Raw genomic sequence first — 20,614 nt, 5'->3', positions numbered from 1 at the left:
GATTACAAATTAATTTAGGAACAATCAGGTGAAAAACCAACTCTGGACTACAAGAACAGCTCTCAAAAACCAAGGAGCAAAGAAGAAGCCATAACAAACCTGGTAGGAACACCTGAATCTCCCCTGCTTGCAGGAACGAGGGGCAGGGGGGCTAGGCTGAGAGCCCAAAAGGGCTCTCACTCCAAGGAAAAGAGCAGAAAATACTGCTCACAGCCACTTGCTTGGTGACCAGGGAACGGGGTGTGTTGAAAGGGCCGGTTAGTCTTCCAAAAAGAAAGGGGAAAGAGAGAGACAGATGGTGAGGGGCAGAGGAATGCAGGGGATGACCTGAGAAGCTGACTCATCCAGTGCTGTAGCAGCCATAGCTGGGGGAGGGGCTGATCCTTCCACAAAACAGAAAACTAAAGTGCTTCCGGGTCACAGATCTCCAAACATTTCTCCAGCTCCAATCAGTGCAACAAGACAGCTGAAAACAAGAAGTGGGGAGGAGGGGCATTAACTCAGGTCTCCATGGAGATCTGAGATACAACTCCCCCAATGAAGCTAAGAAAACACCCTGCCCCCAGAGATAATAACTGGCAGAGGAGGCCATCATAGTCTCAGGTTACAACCACAGCATTCCTGGATACAGTTTCAAATAAGCCCCCTGCTGAGATCAGCAAACAAGACAATCACCTATTAAGAAAACAACAAATTAAGACTATAAAGCAGCCCAATTCCAAAAGTGGATTACAAATAATAGCTGATGCCAACCCAAGAAGACCTAGAAATAATACAATTGAAAACTGGAGGCAGACAACACCAAGCGTAGATTCAACCAGCTCTACAAACAATACACCCAAACACACAGACATAATGAGAAGACAGAGAAATGCAATCCAAATGAAACCACAAGAAAAACCTCCAGGAAATGAACTGAGTGATATGGAACTAACCAAACTTCCGGATGCAGAGTTCAAAATAATGATTGTAAGGACGCTTAGGGATCTTAGAACAACAATGGATGGTCATTACAAACACCTAAATAAAGAAATAGCAAGTACAATATTAAAAAGGATATTGAAATAGTAAAAAAGAATCAGTCAGAGATGACAAATACAGTATCAGAAATGAAGACCACAATGGAAGGAATTAAAAACAGGATGAATGGAGCTGAGGATCAAATCAGTGAGTTGGAGGACAAGTTGAATGAAGGCATGAAAGCAGAGAAGAAAAAAGAAAAGAGACTTAAAAAGTCTGAGGAAACTCTAAGAAAGCTCTGTGACAACATAAAGAGAAATAACATCTACATCATAGGGGTTCCTGAAGAAGAAGAGAAAGAACAAGGAATAGAGACTTTGTTCAATCATGTCATAGCTGAAAACATCCCTAAATTAATGCAAGAAAAACTCTCACAAGTTCAAGAAGCACAGAAAACTCCATTAAAGAGAAACCCAAAGAAACCTACATCAAGACACATCATAATTAAAATGCCAAAGTTAAGTGATAAAGAGAAAATATTAAGAGCTACTAAAGAAAAAAAGGCTATCACCTACAAAGGAGCCCCCATAAGGGGACATCAGACTTCTCAACAGAAACACTTGAGGCCAAAAGGGAATGGCAAGAAATATTCAAAGTAATGCAGAACAAGAACCTACAACCAAGACTACTTTATCCAGCAAGGCTATCACTTAAAATTGAAGGAGAAATTAAAAGCTTCCCAGAAAAAAAAAAAAAAAAAACCTCAAGGAATTCATTACAACCAAACCAGGGCTGCAAGAAATGTTAAGGGGCCTATTGTAAACAGATCAAAGTGGGAAAAGAATATAGCAAAAGAGGAATACAGCTTTAAAGAATAAAATGGCAATAAACAACTAAATATCAATAATAACCTTAAATGTAAATGGATTAAATGATCCGATCAAAAGACACAGGGTAGCTGCATGGATAAGACAACAGGACCCATACATATGCAGTCTACAAGAGACACACCTCAAAACAAAAGATGCACATAGACTGAAGGTAAAAGGATGGAAAAAAACATTTCATGCAAATGGAAATGAAAAAAAAAGCTGGGGTAGCAATAGTTATATCAGACAAAATGCAGTTTAAAACAAAGGATATAGAAAGAGATAAAGAAGGTCACTACATAATGATAAAGGAAGCAATCCAACAGGAAGATATAACCATTATAAATATCTATGCACCTAATATAGGAGCACCTAAGTATTATATATAAAGTAGACTTTGATGGATATAAAGGGCGAGATCAACAGCAATACTATAATAGTAGGAGATTTCAATACTCCACTAACATAACTAGATAGATCCTAAAAAAGAAAATTAACAAAGAAACAGCAGACTTATTGGACACACTAGATCAACTCGATTTAATAGATATCTTCAGAACCTTTCATCCTAAAGCAACAGAATATACATGTTTTTCAAGTGCTCATGGTACATTGTCTAGAATAGACCACATGTTAGGGCACAAAAGTGGTCTTAACAAATTTAAAAAAGATTGAAATTATATCAAGCACTCTCTCTGATCACAATGGCATGAAACTAGAAATCAACCACAACAGAAAAACTCAAAAATTCTCAAACACATGGAAACTAAATAGCAGGTTGTTAAATAACGAATGGATTAAGAATGAGATCAAACAACAAATAAAAAATTCCTAGAAACAAATGATAATGAACATACAACAACACAAAATTTATGGGACTCAGCAAAAGCAGTACTGAACCCTGGCCGGTTGGCTCAGTGGTAGAGCGTCGGCCTGGCATGCAGGAGTCCCAGGTTTGATTCCTGGTCAGGGCACACAGGAGAAGCGTCCATCTGCTTCTCCACCCCTCCCCCTCTCCTTCCTTTCTGTTTCTCTCTTCCCCTCCCGCAGCCAAGGCTCCACTGGAGCAAAGTTGGCCCGGGTGCTGAGGATGGCTCTATGGCCTCTGCATCAGGTCTAGAATGGCTCTGGTTGCAACAAAGCAATGCCCCAATTTGGCAGAGCATCGCCCCCTGGTGGGCGTGCCGCGTGGATCCCAGTCGGGCACATGCAGGAGTCTGTCTGACTGCCTCCCTGTTTCCAACTTCAGAAAAATTTAAAAAATAAAAAAATTTTAAAAAGCAGTACTGGCAGGGAAGTTCATAGCACTACAGTCACACTTTAAGAAGCTAGAGAAAGCTCAAATAGGCAACTTAACCCTGCATCTAAAAGAACTAAAAAAAAAAAAAATAGCAAGAAAAGCCCAAATATAGTAGAAGGAAGAAAATAATAAAGATCAGAAAAGAAATAAATGACATAGAGGCTAAAGAAACAATACAGAGAATCAAAGAAACTAGGAGCTGGTTCTTTAAAAAGGTAAACAAGATCGATGAACCAAACTAGACTCACCGAGAAAAAAAGAGAGAGGACTCAAATAAATAAAATTAGAAATGACAATGGAGAAATAACAACTGACACAACAGAAATACAAAATATTATAAGAAAATACTATGATGAACTGTATGCCAAGAAATTAGATAACCTAGATGAAATGGACAAATTCCTTGAAACATACAATCTTCCAAAAATCAATCTGGAAGAATCAGAACACCTAAACAGACTGATTATACCAAATGAAATTGAAACAGTTATTAAAAAACTCCCAGCAAAGAAAAGTCTGGGGTCTGATGGCTTCACAAGTGAATTCTACCAAATATTCAAAGAAGAACTAACTCCTATCTTTCTCAAGCTATTCCAAAAAATTCAAGAGGAAGAAAGACTTCTAAGCTCCTTTTATGAAATGAGTATAATTATGATTCCAAAACCAGGCAAAGACAACACAAAAAAAGAAAATTATAGGCCAATATCTCTGATGAATATAGATGCTAAAATCCTCAACAAAATATTAGCAAACTGGATCCAACAATATATGAAAAAAAATCATACACCATGATCAAGTGGAATTTATTCTGAGGAGACAAGGCTGATACAATATTCGCAAATCAATCAATGTGATTCATCACATAAACAAAAGGAAGGAGAAAAAACACATGATAATTTCAATAGATGCAGAAAAAGCATTTGATAAAATCCAGCACCCATTCATGATCAAAACTCTAAGCAAAGTGGGAATAAAGGAAACATACCTCAACATGATAAAGGCCATCTATGACAAACCCACAGCCAACATTATACTCAATGGGCAAAAATTAAAAGCAATCTTCTTTAAGATCAGGAACAAGGCAAGGGTGCCTCTTTTCACCACTCTTATTCAACATACTCCTGGAAGTCCTAGCCACAGCAATCAGACAAGAAGAAGAAATAAAATGCATTCAAATTGGAAAAGAAGAAGTAAAACTACCATTATTTGCAGATAATATGGTATTGTATATAGAAAAACCTAAAGTCTCAATCAAAAAACTACTGGACCTGAAAAATGAATTCAGCAAAGTTGCAGGATATAAAATTAATACTCAGAAATCAGAGGCATTTTTATACACCAACAATGAACAGTCATAAAAGAGAAATTAAGGAAATAATACCCTTCACTATTACAACCAAAAAAATAAAGTACCAAGGAGTAAATTTAATCAAGGAGACTAAAGACTGGTACTCGAAAAATTATAAAACATTGATAAAAGAAATCAAGGAAGATACAAACAAGTGGAAGCATATACCATGCTCATGGTTAGGAAGAATAAACATCATTAAAATCTCTATATTACCCAAAGCAAATTATAAATTCAATGCAATACCAATTAAAATACCAATGACGCCCTGGCCGGTTGGCTCAGCGGTAGAGCGTTGGCCTAGCGTGCGGAGGACCCGGGTTCGATTTCCGGCCAGGGCACACAGGAGAAGTGCCCATTTGCTTCTCCACCCCTCCGCCGCACCTTCCTCTCTGTCTCTCTCTTCCCCTCCCGCAGCCAAGGCTCCATTGGAGCAAAGATGGCCCGGGCGCTGGGGATGGCTCCTTGGCCTCTGCCCCAGGCGCTAGAGTGGCTCTGGTCGCAACATGGCGACGCCCAGGATGGGCAGAGCATCGCCCCCTGGTGGGCAGAGCGTCGCCCCTGGTGGGCGTGCCGGGTGGATCCCGGTCGGGCGCATGCAGGAGTCTGTCTGACTGTCTGTCTCTCCCTGTTTCCAGCTTCAGAAAAATGAAAAAGAAAAAAAATAAATAAAAAATAAAATAAAATAAAATACCAATGACATACTTTAAAGATATAGATCACATATTCCAAAAATTTATATGGGACCAAAAGAAAACACGAATAGCCTCAGCAATCTTAAAAAAGAAGAATAAAGTGGGAGGTATCACACTTCCTGATATCAAGTTATACTACAAGGCCATTGTACTCAAAACAGCATGGTACTGGCATAAGATCAATGGAACAGAACAGAGAACCCAGAAATAAACCTACAGCTCTATGGACAACTGATATTTAATAAAGGAGGTGAGGGCATACAATGGAGCAAAGACAGCCTCTTTAATAAATAGTGTTGGGAAAACTGATCAGCTACCTGAAAAAAATGAAACTAGACCACCAACTTACACCATTCACAAAAATAAACTCAAAATGGATAAAAGACTTAAATGTAAGCCATGATACCATAAGCATCTTAGAAGAAAACATAGGCAGTAAGGTCTCCGACATCTCTTGCTGCAATATATTTGCTAATTTATCTCCACAGGCAAGTGAAATAAAAGACAGGATAAACAAATTGGACTATATCAAACTAAAAAGTTTTTGCACAGCTAAAGACAATAAGAACAGAATAAAAAGACAAATTACACAATGGGAGAACATATTTGCAATACGTCTGATAAGGGATTAATAACCAAAATTTATAAAGAACTTGTAAATCTCAACATCAGGAACACAAACAATCCAATCAAAATATGGGTAAAAGAAATGAATAGACACTTCTCCAAAGAGGACATACAGATGGCCAATAAGCATATGAAAAAATGCTCAACATCACTAGTCATTAGAGAAATGCAAATTAAAACCACAATGAGATATCACCTCACACCAGTCAGAATGGCGCCCATCAACAAAACAACACAGAATAAGTGCTGGCGAGGATGTGGAGAAAAGGGAACCCTCTTGCACTGCTGGTGGGAATGCAGACTGGTGCAGCCACTGTGAAAAACAGTATGGAGATTTCTCAAAAAATTAAAAATCGAACCGCCTTTTGATCCAGCTATCCCACTTTTAGAAATATACCCTAAGAACACCATAGAACTGTTTCAAAAGGAGAAATACACCCCCACGTTTATGGCAGCATTGTTTACAATAGCGAAGATCTGGAAACTGCCCAAATGTCTGTCAGTGGATGAGTGGATTAAAAAGCTTTGGTATATATATACTATGGAATAGTACTCAGCCATAAGAAATGATGACATGGGATCATTTACAATTACATGGATGGACCTTGATAACATTATACGGAGTGAAATAAGTAAATCAGAAAAAACTAAGAACTGTATGAACCCATACATAGATGGGACATAAAAATGAAACTCAGAGACATGGACAATAATGTGATGGTAACGGGTGGTGGGAGTGTGGAGGGGACGAGGAAGGAGAGAGACGGGGTTGGGGGTGGGCAGGTGCACAAAGAAAACCAGTTAGAAGGTGACAGAAGAGAAATTGACTCTGGGTGAGGGGTATGCAACATAATCAAATGTCAAAATAATCTGGAGATGTTTTCTCTGAACATATGTACCCTGATTTATCAATGTCACTGCATTAAAATTATAAAAATAAATACATACATAAATGTGTATAAAACATATACAGATTTTGCCTAGAATCAATTTCATGAAAAGACTGTCTTAGGACAATGAAGAAGGAAAATGAAACTTTTGAGGAAAATACTGGAAATATATGACTTTAAAATTATCAAAAGTAAATATGATATACAATGTTAAATTGTTCATTTTATGACAGGTATAAGTCACTTATTTTTTGTATAATACAATCCCACAAATAAAAGAGTTAAATAAATAAGTAAAAAAAAAAGACTTTACACTTTATTTTCACCAACAATGAAACTGATATCTTCTACCTGCATTCTCTTTCAGTTCAATTTACAACTTCAAAAACTGCCAGGTTGTTTTAACTCTCTAATAATGCATTAGTAGGTTGAATAAGTATTACTATTAACCCTAAGTATAAAAGGGAAGACCACTCAGTTGAAATGAATACCAATCAACTGTGTTACAAATAGTTTAATTCCTTTGGGAAATAAATAGCAGGTCAATTTTCAATGAAAAGTAATCAATCCATAAAGTAAACATTTTTTCATTTAATCATTTACCTCATCTTTCTTCTGATAACATTCCTTCAGAGCTTCAAGTTCCTGGGCCAACTTTGAATTCAGTTGAAGACTGCGTTCTTTCATGTAATCTATGTCTACTTGAACTTTTGCATTAGCATTTTCCCATTTTGTTTTTTCTTCCTCAGAACCTGTTAGTTCATGAGATCTGTCTTTAAGATGCCATCGTAATTCTATAATATCTCTCAAATAAGCCTCGTGCTCTGGGTGTACAATGATAAGAACAAACCAAAATCTGATTTTAAAATGAAAGTTTGATAATAACTAAATATGAAATACTTTTGTTTCAGGAATTTCTTATCTGGAAGTCTTACCACATATAAAATAAGGTATTTTTCTATTGCATTATAAAATATATAGCCCTCTGCATTGATCATTGAAGGTAGGGGTCCCCAAACTTTTTACACAGGGGGCCAGTTCACTGTCCCTCAGACTGTTGGAGGGCTGTCACATACAGTGCTCCTCTCACTGACCACCAATAAAAGAGGTGCTTCTTCTGGAAGTGCAGCGAGGGCCGGATAAATGGCCTCAGAGGGCCACATGTGGCCCACGGGCCATAGTTTGGAGACGCCAGATTGAAGGGATTAAAATATGTTTTATAACTTTGCTTTGAAAAGTCAGTCATTTTGTTAGGTATTACTATTATAATCTCCATGATGAGATATTTCTTATACCTTCTCATTTTATACTCCATGTTTTAAAAATACTTTATTTATATTGTCCTCTTCCTGAGTAGCTATAATGCATGCCACATAATTTCCTCAAATTTTATATCTTACTATTACAATTTTGTCTATTAAACTATTTAATCCACCACTGAGTTATTCATTTTAATATAATTTTCATTTCCAGTAAGTCTTTTTTTATTTCTTTGCTTTTCTTTAAAAATAGTCTTAGTCTTAATTTTTACTTTTAAACTTCTCTTATTTCTTAAAACATATTAAACATGCCTTTTTATAATTTGCTGTATAATCCAATATCTAAATACTTTTTGAGTAAGATTCTGTTGTCTATTTCTACAGATTCACACTCATTAAATCTAGATCTTTGTGTGTTTTATTGCTATTGAGCAACTTACCTTCAAATTTTCTCTGATAAAAAGCATTTTTTGGGGTAGAAAAAAATGTATTCTTTCCTGAGCTTAGAGTACTTTTGCATAAATTTTATAGTTAAATCTTTAGTAAAAACTGAAAAAGAGCACCAAATCTGGATTAAAGTCACACCCAGCCTCGGCTCTGGGGCCACTTCCTGCTTCTCCGGGTCTTCTCCAGAAGTGCACACTGTGGAGTTCAAGCTGTGAGTGCAGTGTTAATTTAAAAGGGGGGAAAGCCATTAAACCTACACACAATTTATTTTACTAAAATTACATAGTTGAGAAACAACTGAATAATGATATTTTGTCAGGCACAATAAAAACATTAAAAACCCTTTATCAAGAAAAAAATGTAAAAATTCTATTTTTTTTTTTGCCACTCCTTGAAATGTGTACACTATTTTGGAGACTAGTTTTAGAAAATTTGTAACATTGTAACAACTGTACATGAGTTTAGTTTGACATATTATTTAAAATGACTGTTATCCCAGAGTAATAATTAATAATAGCACCCCTTTTCCTCTCCAAGGTGTTTTGGTTTAAACAACAGATTATATGAGTACCCTAATATAATTCATTGATAAAACATGTGAATCCTGAATTGAAACTTTTACCCTATGGCAGTATAAACAACTTCCAGCTCAGGCAGAATCATGTAGTAAGGTATGTTTTGATAAGTAGGCACAGTGTTTGGAGAATAAAAAATCGAATGCATTTAGATTTTTTAATACTTTACCATAGGTCCCTCACTCTGGGAGACAGCATTTTCCTTTTGAAGTATTTGTTACCCATATGACTCTTGGAAACATTATTGCTTGCTAGATGTTACCAATAAACTTTACTACTGAATTCCTTAACACCGATACATGTAGTTGCTAAAATATCACTTAGAACTCTTGCATTTTCCTATATTTAAAGATGTGGCCAATAACACTAACTGGCAATCACTTTAAATCTCGAGTTCTCAAATACTATAGCCATTTTATAAAATATGTGTCAAAGTTTGCATATCTCTTGGGTACGATAAATCCTATGGAATTTCAAACAAACCGTAAATGACAGCAGATTCAGGTTTGCTCAATGCATTCCTTCCTACCAAGCATTATCATTAACAGCATCTATCAAAAGTGCATTGGTTTGGATGCAAAATAATATGGTTACTAAAACAGAGTTTTTTTATTCAAAGCTACAATTGATGATCCATGCCACTCTATTAAAGTAAATAGCAGTATGAAAAAAAAATCCTTACTATTACCTCTCTGCACAGCCAATGGGATTTCTTGAAATCTCCACATTGCCCAAAAATCAATTGATGTTTTTACCATTATCCTTCTTGATTTTTGTTGTTTTAAAGCTTTTTCAGCTTCTGCACGGTCAGTTTCTAGACTTTTAATGAGATAAATGGCCTCTGATAGCAATTTTTCCATCTCTTGCTTTAATTCTGGACACTTTTCATCTTAAAATAAAAATATACATTCACATTTGTTACTGAATCAGCCTATCAACCGAGTGGTGGAAACATGGGTACTAACTGTATCACTATATTTAATACTTATATATTTAATAAGAGAATTTTAGAAAAATAAAAGCCTTCTAAAGATCATTTTATTAAAATATAATCATAACATTGATTATAAATTTTGAAAGAGATTTTTAAATGAACATTTTATAAAATAATTGGAATGGCTAAATCTCAACCATTATCTTTCATGTGTAATATTTTATCTAAAGCAAATAACACATGTATTTACAAGCTGAATTTTTAAACTTGTACTTCTGTTTCCTCTCATTCTATGAGAAAATCAAATCATAATTATTACACCAGATAAATACTGGAAATCTTCAGATGGTTCCTGGAAACAAGATACTGAATATTCTTTATCTTATCAGATAATAACATTCCTACCTAGCCTTGCCAAATTTTCATTGTTTCCAAAACCTATGTATTCAGTTACAACATAAATTAACTCCTTTAATGAGAGGTAGGCTTGATTCCTGGTTCACAGCTCAGGAATAATATAGTTTAACACTAATAAAATAAGTACTATGACCATTCATCTATTTATGCAAGAAATGGGTAGAGAACCTGTTATGTCGTAGGCAATATGCTCTCTCTGAAACAGGTCAGTAAGGAATATGGATATAGGCCCCACTCTGGTGACATTTATACTTGTAAACAGTGACTTTTGCCAAAACATGATATAACAAGACACAAGCAAAAACAGTTTCAAGAAAAGCAGAGTCCACCTGTCCAGGAGGTGGCACAGTGGATAGAGCGTAGGACTGGGATGCGGAGGACCCAGGTTCGAAACCCCGAGGTCACCAGCTTGAGTGCAGGCACATCTGATTTGAGCAAGGCTCACCTACTTGAGCCCAACGTCGCTGGCTTGAGCAAGGGGTCACTCACTCGGCTGTAGTCCCTCAGTCAAGGCAATTTGAGAAAGCAATCAATGAACAACTAAGGTGCTACAACGAAGAACTGATGCTTCTCATCTCTCTCCCTTCCTGTCTGTCTGTCCCTATCTCTCCCTCTCTCTGTCTCTCTGTGTCTGTTACAAGAAAAAGAAAGGCAGAGCCCCAAAACACTGAGGTTGAGGAAAAACGGTAAAACTGCATCAAGAAAAAAAGCAACTCCTAATATATGGTCTTGTCAAAGAAATTAAGAATTCTGCCCTGGCCGGTTGGCTCAGCGGTAGAGCGTCGGCCTAGCGTGCGGAGGACCCGGGTTCGATTCCCGGCCAGGGCACATAGGAGAAGCGCCCATTTGCTTCTCCACCCCTCCGCCGCGCCTTCCTCTCTGTCTCTCTCTTCCCCTCCCGCAGCCAAGGCTCCATTGGAGCAAAGATGGCCCGGGCGCTGGGCATGGCTCTGTGGCCTCTGCCTCAGGCGCTAGAGTGGCTCTGGTCGCAATATGGCGACGCCCAGGATGGGCAGAGCATCCCCCCCTGGGGGGCAGAGCACCGCCCCTGGTGGGCGTGCCGGGTGGATCCCGGTCGGGCGCATGCGGGAGTCTGTCTGACTGTCACTCCCTGTTTCCAGCTTCAGAAAAATGAAAAAGAAAAAAAAAAAAAAAAAAAAAAAAAAAAAAAGAAATTAAGAATTCTGCCTGAAAAAAATTCTTGATAAACAGGTTTCTCTCTCGCTCTCTCTCTCATTTTTAATGACAATGCATAAAATTATTTTTCTCCAGACTGTCTTTTATTTGGTCTTTGTTTGTCTGTTATCTTATTATTATTTTTTTATTAATTGAGAGGAAGGAGATAGCGAGACAGATTCCCACATGTATCCTGACTGGGATCCACCTGGCAACCTATCTGGGGCCATGCTCAAATCAACTGAGCTATCCTTAGTGCCCAGGACCAACACTTGAACCAAGAGTCACTGGCTGCAGGTGGAGAAAAGAGAGTGAAAGGGGAGATGGTTGCTTCCAATGTGTGCCCTGACAGAGAATCAAACCCAGGACGTCCATACGCCAGGCCAATACTCTATCCACTGAACAAACTGGCCAGGCACCTTCTTTTTTTTCAAATTCTACCACATCCTGGAAACTTTATATTCTTTTTTTTCTTTGTGATGGGGGGGAGGAGAAGGACAGATGGGGATAGACAGTCAGGGAGAGAGATGAGAAGCATCAATTCTTTGTTGCAGCACCTTAGTTGTTTGTTCATTGATTGCTTTCTCATATCTGCCTTGGCCAGGGGGCTACAGCAGAGTGAGTGACCTCTTCTTCAAGCCAGTGGCCTTTGGGCTCAGGCCAGTGACCAGGGGGTCATATTTATGATCCCACACTCAAGCCAGCAACCCCTCGCGCAAGCTGGTGAGTCCGCGCTCAAGTCGGCAACCTCAGTTTCGTACCTGGGTCCTCTGCATCCCAGTCCAACACTCTATCCACTATGCCACTACCTACTCAGGCAATTTTTAATTGTCTGGGGTTTTTTTTAATGATAATATACACATTAAACACTGGGTTCTCCAGCCAACTTATAATCCATTCTATTTCTATAACAAGATTTCAGACTGAAACACAAGATGAAGCTAATGTCACTTAAATTAAAGCACTTCTGATTAGATACATTTGTGTCCATTACATTTGTACAAGATGTCTTTTATACTGTTTCTATCATATCAGTTTAAAATAAATACTGTCTGTGTATGTTGGGGGGCCAGGCACCAATTCACTGTATTTAACAACTCAACTTTTTTCTAGAATATTATCTTCATTAGCTTTGCTGTTTCATACTGAGTAGGGGAGCAACCACCTGACATTTTCTACTATAAACATTTACATCATCTGGTCACTGTCTTGTGTTTTAGAGTGAAATATGCAAGTTCATAATAAACATAATTATAGATGATTTAACAGTTATTGTGACATTTAATAGTTAATTTTTTTCTCCCAGTATTTATCATGTGAAAAATTAAGAAGTAATGAGTGAGGTTTTCATCTTTATTATAGACATAAAAGAGTGAAAAGGAAAACAGTAGAAACAAAGCCTCACTATGAATGACAGCCTTGCTTTTAAAAAGTTTTGAATTTATTAGTTAAATTTATTAGCCTCACTATGAATGACACTTTGAATGACAGTCTTGCTTTTAAAAAGTTATGAATTTATTAGTTAACTTTCATTAAAGGAAGGTGTTTAACAAATGTTTGTGGTAAGGAGGGGAAAGGAGTTAATATAATATCAAGAATATATCAAATACACTGAAGAATTTTAACACACATTTAATTTTATATAAATTTATTTACATTTTATAAATTGTGACAAAAATATTAATTTATACAGTGGAGCCGTGATGTCTAATATTTTAATTATGAACCATCTAATTATCTCCATTAAATGTAAGTTAAACTTAAACTTAAAAATTAAATTTTTTAGTCTCACTAGCCACATTTCAAGGACTCAAAAACTGTACTTGGCTGATATTCTAGTGGACAGAGTAGATATAAAACACTGGTTATTACAGAAAGTTTTTCTGAATAGTACTGGAATTACAAGTTAGCTTGGGCTGGAATCATTATAGACTCAGTATCTAGACAAGTAAATAGTACAGTCTTTAACAAATATTTAAAATCAAATATAAAAGCCTCTTTCCTCTATGAGACCCTCATAACAATTATAAAACTGTTAAACACTGTTCTGAAAATTAGAAATGTTAAATGAAAAGTCAATAAGCCTTTAAATATAACTATACTTATATAAGTGTACAATACAACTTTACCTCTTTCTTCTGTGGGTTTGACCTCTTTGATTGGTGTAGCAATACTCCAATCTTTCAGGTCTCTTGCAGAAGTCCTGCTCCTATGTAATGGGAAAGAAGAAAGCAACTACTAAAAGAGGGATATACTTCAAGTTAGTGAAACAAATTTTAGGCAATGCTCTTGCATTGAATTTTAAATGTGTGTTGTGAAACGTACTATATATATACTAATTCTACAATAATGCAGACTAATACAGCAAAAATCTAATAAAAAATGGGCTTTATACTTCATGGTAAATTAATAAAAACTTAAAACTTGTTATAACTGATCTGAAAACTTTAAAGGGATATCAAAGCAGTATTTTTTTAAAAAAAGAAATGGATCTTTCCTAGAGACTGTTGCTATTAGAAAAAGGAATTTTTTGAAAATAGTTTAAATGAGCTGTTTCTCTAATTCTTAGTAATTCAGGTCTTCTCTCTCTTTTTGTTTTTGTTTTTGTTGTTGTTTTTAGTCTAGCTAAAGGTTTGTGAATGTGGTTGATCTTTTCAAGAAAAAACTTTTGTTTTCATTGACGCTACTTTTTTTTTTTTTACTATTTATCTCTTCTCTAATCTTTACTGTTTCCTTCTTTTTGCTACTTTGAGCATGTTTGCTCTTTTCTAATTCTGTAAGTAATAGAGTTTTGTTACTATATTTGGAATCTTTTTGTTGTTGTTGTTAATATTTTATTTATTCATTTTAGGGAGGGGAGAAAGACAGAGAGAGAGAGAGAGAGAGAGAGAGAGAGAGAGAGAAAGAGAGAGAAAAGGGAAAGAAGCAGGAAGCATCAACTCCCATATGTGCCCTGACTGGGCAAGCCCAGGGTTTCAAACTGGCAACCTCAGCATTCTAGGTCGATGCCTTATCCACTGAGCCACCACAGGTCAGGCAGGGAATCTTCTTTTTTAATGTAAGCTTTCATAGCTATAAATTTCCTTTTAAGCACTGTTTTGCTGCATCCCAGGTTTGTACATTGTTCTTTTTAATTTATCTCAAAGTATTTTCTAATTTCTCCTGTGATTACACCCTTGGCTCAGTACGTTATTTTAGTGTATTGTTTATTTACCACGTATATATAAAATTTTTAGGTTTCCTTCTGTTACTGATTTCCAGTTTCATTCTATGGGGGCACTGCAGATACTCTGTATGATTTCAATATTTGTAACTTCATTGAGAATTGTCTTGTAGCTTAATATATGATCTATCCTGAATAGTGTTCAACATGAACATGAAAAAATGCATTTTCCACTGTTGTTGAGTGAAGTGCATTATATATGTCATTTATGTGTAGATGTTTCTAGTGTTGGTCAAATCTATTTCCTTATTGATCTTCTTTTTAGTTATTTGTTATTAAAAGTGAAGATACTGAAGTTTCAAACCCTTATTACAGAACTGTGTATTTCTCCTTTCTATTTTGTCAGTTTATACTCCATATGTTTTGAGGTTATGTTTTTTTAGATATATGTTTATAATTTTTATATATTATTAATAGAGTGACACTTTGATCAAGTACTCTTTTTCTCTTGCAATATGTTTTGACTTAAACTATTTTGTGTGATATAAGTATAGGCACTCTAGCTCTATTTCAGTTACTATTCTCATAAAATATATATTTTTTCTTTCATTGTCAACCTACCTGAGTCTTTGGATCTCAAGTGACTCTCTTATATATACAGGATATAGCTGGATCATCTATTTTGATCCATTCTATGACTTAACTACTTTTTACTAATATCCATTTTAATAAAAAGTAACTAATGATAAGGACCAACTTCTGCAATGTTATTTGTTTCTATAATTTATCTTTTTCATTCTTTAATTTTTCTATAACTGCCTTATTTTGTGTTTAGTTGTGTTCCTTTCCCCTAGTGGAAGTATAGATTCATGTTTTTATCAAATTTGAGCAGTGTTCAGCCACTGTTTCTTTAAATATTCCTTTCCCCCGTTTTCTCTTCCTAGTCACGCTTGGACTCCTATGGTGGGTATATCTGTATATCTGAATATCTGTATTCTTGGTGAAGTTCCTGGAGTCTATTCGACTCTGTTCATTACTCTTTACTCTTTTGTTCTTCTCCTCTGCCTGAAGAATCTCAATTGACCTACCTTCAAATTCCAATTCTTTCCTCTGCCTGCTCAAATCTATTGATGAACATCTCTAATTTTTTATTTCAATTATTGTACTTTTCACCTCCAGAATCTCTCTCTTTTTTATATTTTCAATCACTTTATTGATATTCTGTATTTTTTTTTCCACTTTTCTGAAGCTGGAAACAGGGAAAGACAGTCAGACTGACTCCCTCCCGCATGCACCCGACCGGGATGCACCCGACCGGGATCCACCCGGCACTCCCACCACGGGGTGACGCTCTGCCCACCAGGGGGCGATGCTCTGCCCATCCTGGGTGTCGCCATGTTGCGACCAGAGCCACTCTAGCACCTGAGGCAGAGGCCACAGAACCATCCCCAGTGCCCGGGCCATCTTTGCTCCAATGGAGCCTTGGCTGAGGGAGGGGAAGAGAGAGACAGAGAGAAAAGCGTGGCGGAAGGGTGGAGAAGCAACTGGGTGCTTCTCCTGTGTGCCCTGGCCGGAAATTGAACCCGGGTCCTCCGCACGCTAGGCCGACGCTCTACCACTGAGCCAGCCGGCCAGGGCATCTGTATTTTTTGAGATGTTCGATTCCTGATTTTGTTTAGTTTTTGTCCATAGTTTCCTTTATCTCTTTGAGAATATTTAAGATAGATGATTTAAAGTCCTTATATAAATTCAAAGTCTGGGCTTTTTCAGGGCAATTTCTTTTATTTATTTCTTTTTTTTTTTTCATTGTTAATGAGACACACTTTCTTTTCTTCTTTGTCTGCCTCATAATTTTTTGTATAAAACTGAACATTTTGAATATTTAAATGTGAAATCTAAATAAGGTTACCTTCCATCTATTGTTTGTTTTGAGTGTTTGTTATGTATTTGCTTAAGATTCTTTTAAACACTTTTTAAAACATCTGTGTTCTGTATTATGTTTATGTGTCCACTAAAGTAAGTGTGTTATTAGCTTATTGGTGAGCTTGTGTTTTGCCCGTGAGCTTAAATACCTGGAGCCAAAACAGATAAAAGAGGAAAAAATTCCTTCCCAATCTTAACAGATAGGCTCTATACTGGAGTACTCCTTCAATGCTTATCCAGACGGTTTATATTTTTACCTTTTATAATCAAGTCTTGCCTGTGCAGACCATAAATATTAGCCACAGGTAAAAGATTAGGGTCTTCTTGGTTCTTGGTTCTTCCCTGAGCATGTGTCTAGCATTGGTCGTATGTGTGCACTACTTTATTCACCACTATCTGTTAGAGCTTTCAAAAGCCTCATTTCTATCCTGGCTAGATGGTTCAGTTAGTTAGAGTATTACCCCAAAACACAGAGGTTGTCAGTTTGATCACTGGTCAGGGCACATATAGAAACAAGTGTTCCTCTCTCTCTCTATCTCTCTCTTTCTCCCCCCTCCTTTCTCTCTCTCTAAAAGCAATAAAAAATCCCAACAAAAAAATAAGAAAGAAAGAAAAGCCTTATTTCCTCATGTATCTCTTTTTTCAACTTCTTTCCCAGGCATTCTGGTCTGTCAAACAGTTGTTCCAACCGTTATCAAAGCCTCACATAGTGGTGGCAAGTGGATGCTTTAATGCTTTCAACAAACACTCCCTGGAAGTGGTTCAGGCTCTGGGATTACTCCAAATAGGGCAAAACAAAGACACATCTTTGTGTCTATCCTCAGTGAGCTGTCAGACAGGTCAAAATACTGAACCACAATTCTTCGAGAATAAGGTCCACATTGTTCTCTCTGGCACTAGCAATCAGCACCACAAGTGCAGGTAAACCTCTTCATGGCCTCTACTAATCCAGGAACTAGTGGATGGCAAACAACCAATTTAACACATCACAATGCTCTCTAATATGATGCAGCGGACTCTTTCTTTATTAACTACTTCCTTGGTTGTTGTAAGTTTTTGACTACAGATTTTGGAAAAAGTTGATTCTGACCAATTTCTGTCAGATTTATAGTTGTTTTATAGTGGGGCAGAGCCCTGAAAATCCCCATTCTGTCATTTTCACTGATATCCTAATTCTTACACTTTTAAAGGTACATTTTAATATCTAATACAAAAAATTCTTTCAATTTTCTGTTCCTTTTTTAAATAAAACTCATCTAGAGCAAATTAATCATCAAAATGTAAACATTAAAAAAATAAAAGAAGCATGATAGGTTCTTACCATTCTTCAAAAGAAGTTTCAAACTGCCAAAATAAAAGATTCAAATAAAAATCTAATTTTAAACATCTCAGAAAACAATAGTAAACTTAACTTACACTTGAACTCACCAGTAACATTATAAAGACTCCACTTCATATCTCCCATTATATTTTAGTCAAATTACATTCTATTGTTTCTAAAACAGTTATACACCTCTACTACCTAGTCCTATACTTTCATTATTCCCCCCTAATAGTTTTCACCTTTCATTTATATTTCTAAATGTTACACCTTCATCAAGAGCTGGTTCAAATGCTACTTACTTCCAAATGATTTTCCACCAAATCTGAAGTACAAGATATCATACCCATTGAATTTTAATATATTACAAAGAGTAGAAAACACATAATTACAAGAATTCACAAATATTTAGTTTTCTATATTATGATCCTTGTATTATCCCTGTTCTTGATTTTTAACTCCCTGTTAGGGGTACTGTTACACAATATACTCTAAAAGAACCTTGAGCTGGAAGGTGCATAAATTACCAAAACCACAAGGAATATATAGTCAAAATGTTATGGGTTTCGTAGATAATATCCAATTCAAGATGTTAGATTGGACATACATCATTACTTTTCTTCAATCCCTATGTCATACCAAAATTTCTGAAAAAAAAAATATGTATGTTTGTCAATAAAATCACTGGAACATATATTTTAGAAAACCCAAAAACAGAAAGCAGTCTGTTGAGATTGATAGTGAAAACAGAGCAAATAAAAGTATAACTCAGAAGAGAAATGCAGATCATTTCAGGGGAGGCAAAAAGCTTCTCTGCAGAACTCTTGTGGGACACGTACTCTGTTTAGGAAAACAAACAGGTGGCAATCCAAGTAAGTAACAGAAGGGCTGCCTGGTGAGATGAGCCAGTATTATTGCTTCCCCTAAAAATATCCAGAATATACAGCTGAGAAGTTGCCTTCTAGTCACTGACATGAGAACTCTCTAACCACATCGGAGATCTGCCTAAGATGGAAAGGCTGTCTAAGTATAGAAGTTATGGTTCTAGAGAGAAATAAAACAGGGCCTATGTACCTAGTAAAATCTCACATAGACACAAACAGATGGGAGATAAAATAAAGACAGACACATCAATGAGTAAAAAATATTCTACAGTACTACAAATTCAAATGTAAGCTTATTTAGGCAAAAGTAGAGACCCTCAACTCCATTATAATCTTATGGGACCAGCATACTATACACAGTCCACCACTGACTGAAACATTATGCAGCTCATGCCTGTACGTTAGAGAACCAATAATTTAACATTACATTTTCATCAGTTAACCCATCTTCCCTGTTGCCTCCTACTTAGTTCTCTCCTCTATACAGGTTTTGGTATTTACTATACTGGTGAACTTTTCTTATGCTGACAGTAAATTAAATTAAAACAAAATCCTGAAGAGACTAAATTCATTTACACAATAAAGAATGAGTGCAATTGTTTGAAATACTAATGGGTTTTTACATAAAATATGACAAGCTTATTCTAAACCATATACATGCAAAAAATAGGCAAAGAAGTCTATAAAAGAAAAAAAGGGTGGAAACTACCCTATCTGCTAACAAAACATATTATGGAAACATGCAAATTAGTAAAATTAGGTATTATAATACAGAAGTAAAATAAAACAGTGAAATACAGGAGTCAGAAATAGATATAATCATTCCAAAAACTTGATATGTGATTGCAACAATATATATGATTTTTAAGAAATGATTGGATTTTGTAATAAAATCGATGTTGAGCAAAATAATTTTTCATATTTTTACAAATGAAAACTGCTACTTAGTGTATTCTTACACACAAATAATTTCACATTGTTAAACAATTAAATCTCTAGTGGAAACATTAAACTTTTACAAGAAAAGGAAATATTTTATGTGAAACTTGCAGTATGGAAAGATTTCTTAAGCAAGATGCAAAACACATAAAATAAAGAGAAAATAATAAATTTATGTACATTAAAATTAAGACCATTTTTACTGAAAGATATAAAGTAAAAAGACAAGTCAAACTTAAAGATTGTGTAAAAATTTATAACAAACTAAAGATAATAATTTATTTCTACAATTCACTACAAAAATACAAACAAATCTAAAAGAAAATGGGCAAAAAATAAAAAAAAGCATAGAAGAGAATGAACATACAATAAGTATCTTAATATATTAATATAATCTAAACTAATTAATAACCAGAATAATATTATCTTTTGGTTTTGGAAACTGGTAACTCAGACTTGAATAATGCAAAAGCTACAGATAGGCTGATTTCTATGATAGTTTGAAGAAGCCATTTGAAGTATCATAAGAAAACCAGGAGGAAATTAGTTAAGAGGCACTTTCATGAGTTTTGATATAATTACCCCAAAATTTTAAAGTCCTCAATAAGTGAGTAATGCCTAATTAATAATCTCAGTGTGACACTCTTTATAGTGTAATAAAAATAATATAATTTATATAGATAAAAACAGGTTATTTAAATTTTTAGAAATATTTTGGGATAAAATATCAAGACCTTACCCTAACAACATTTTTGAAGAGCAATAAAGAAATGAGCAATAAAGCAAACTTACTTCAATCAGTCTTTGATCTGATGTTAGAAAGCAAAATTTAGCTACCTAGCATTCATATAACCAAATATTTAAGTGATTAACATAGGTAAGGCCCA

The 20,614-nt window shown here is 35.7% G+C and overlaps 1 protein-coding gene across 1 annotated transcript in view; it reads right to left on the bottom strand.

Moving 5' to 3' along the window:
- CCDC178 (coiled-coil domain containing 178) overlaps positions 1 to 20,614 on the bottom strand; it is a 408,692-nt gene that overhangs the window by 348,504 nt on the left and 39,574 nt on the right. Inside the window, exons 4-7 of the mRNA XM_066352292.1 lie at positions 17,905 to 17,927; positions 13,627 to 13,706; positions 9,659 to 9,859; positions 7,293 to 7,513 (exon numbers count right to left, since the gene is read on the bottom strand). Of these exons, the coding sequence (XP_066208389.1) occupies positions 7,293 to 7,513; positions 9,659 to 9,859; positions 13,627 to 13,706; positions 17,905 to 17,927 (525 nt within the window). The remainder of the gene's footprint in view (positions 1 to 7,292; positions 7,514 to 9,658; positions 9,860 to 13,626; positions 13,707 to 17,904; positions 17,928 to 20,614) is intronic.

Source organism: Saccopteryx leptura, chromosome 11 (assembly GCF_036850995.1).
Source record: "Saccopteryx leptura isolate mSacLep1 chromosome 11, mSacLep1_pri_phased_curated, whole genome shotgun sequence".
Taxonomy (NCBI): Eukaryota; Metazoa; Chordata; class Mammalia; order Chiroptera; family Emballonuridae; genus Saccopteryx; species Saccopteryx leptura.
This window is presented reverse-complemented; position numbering and strand designations above follow the sequence as displayed.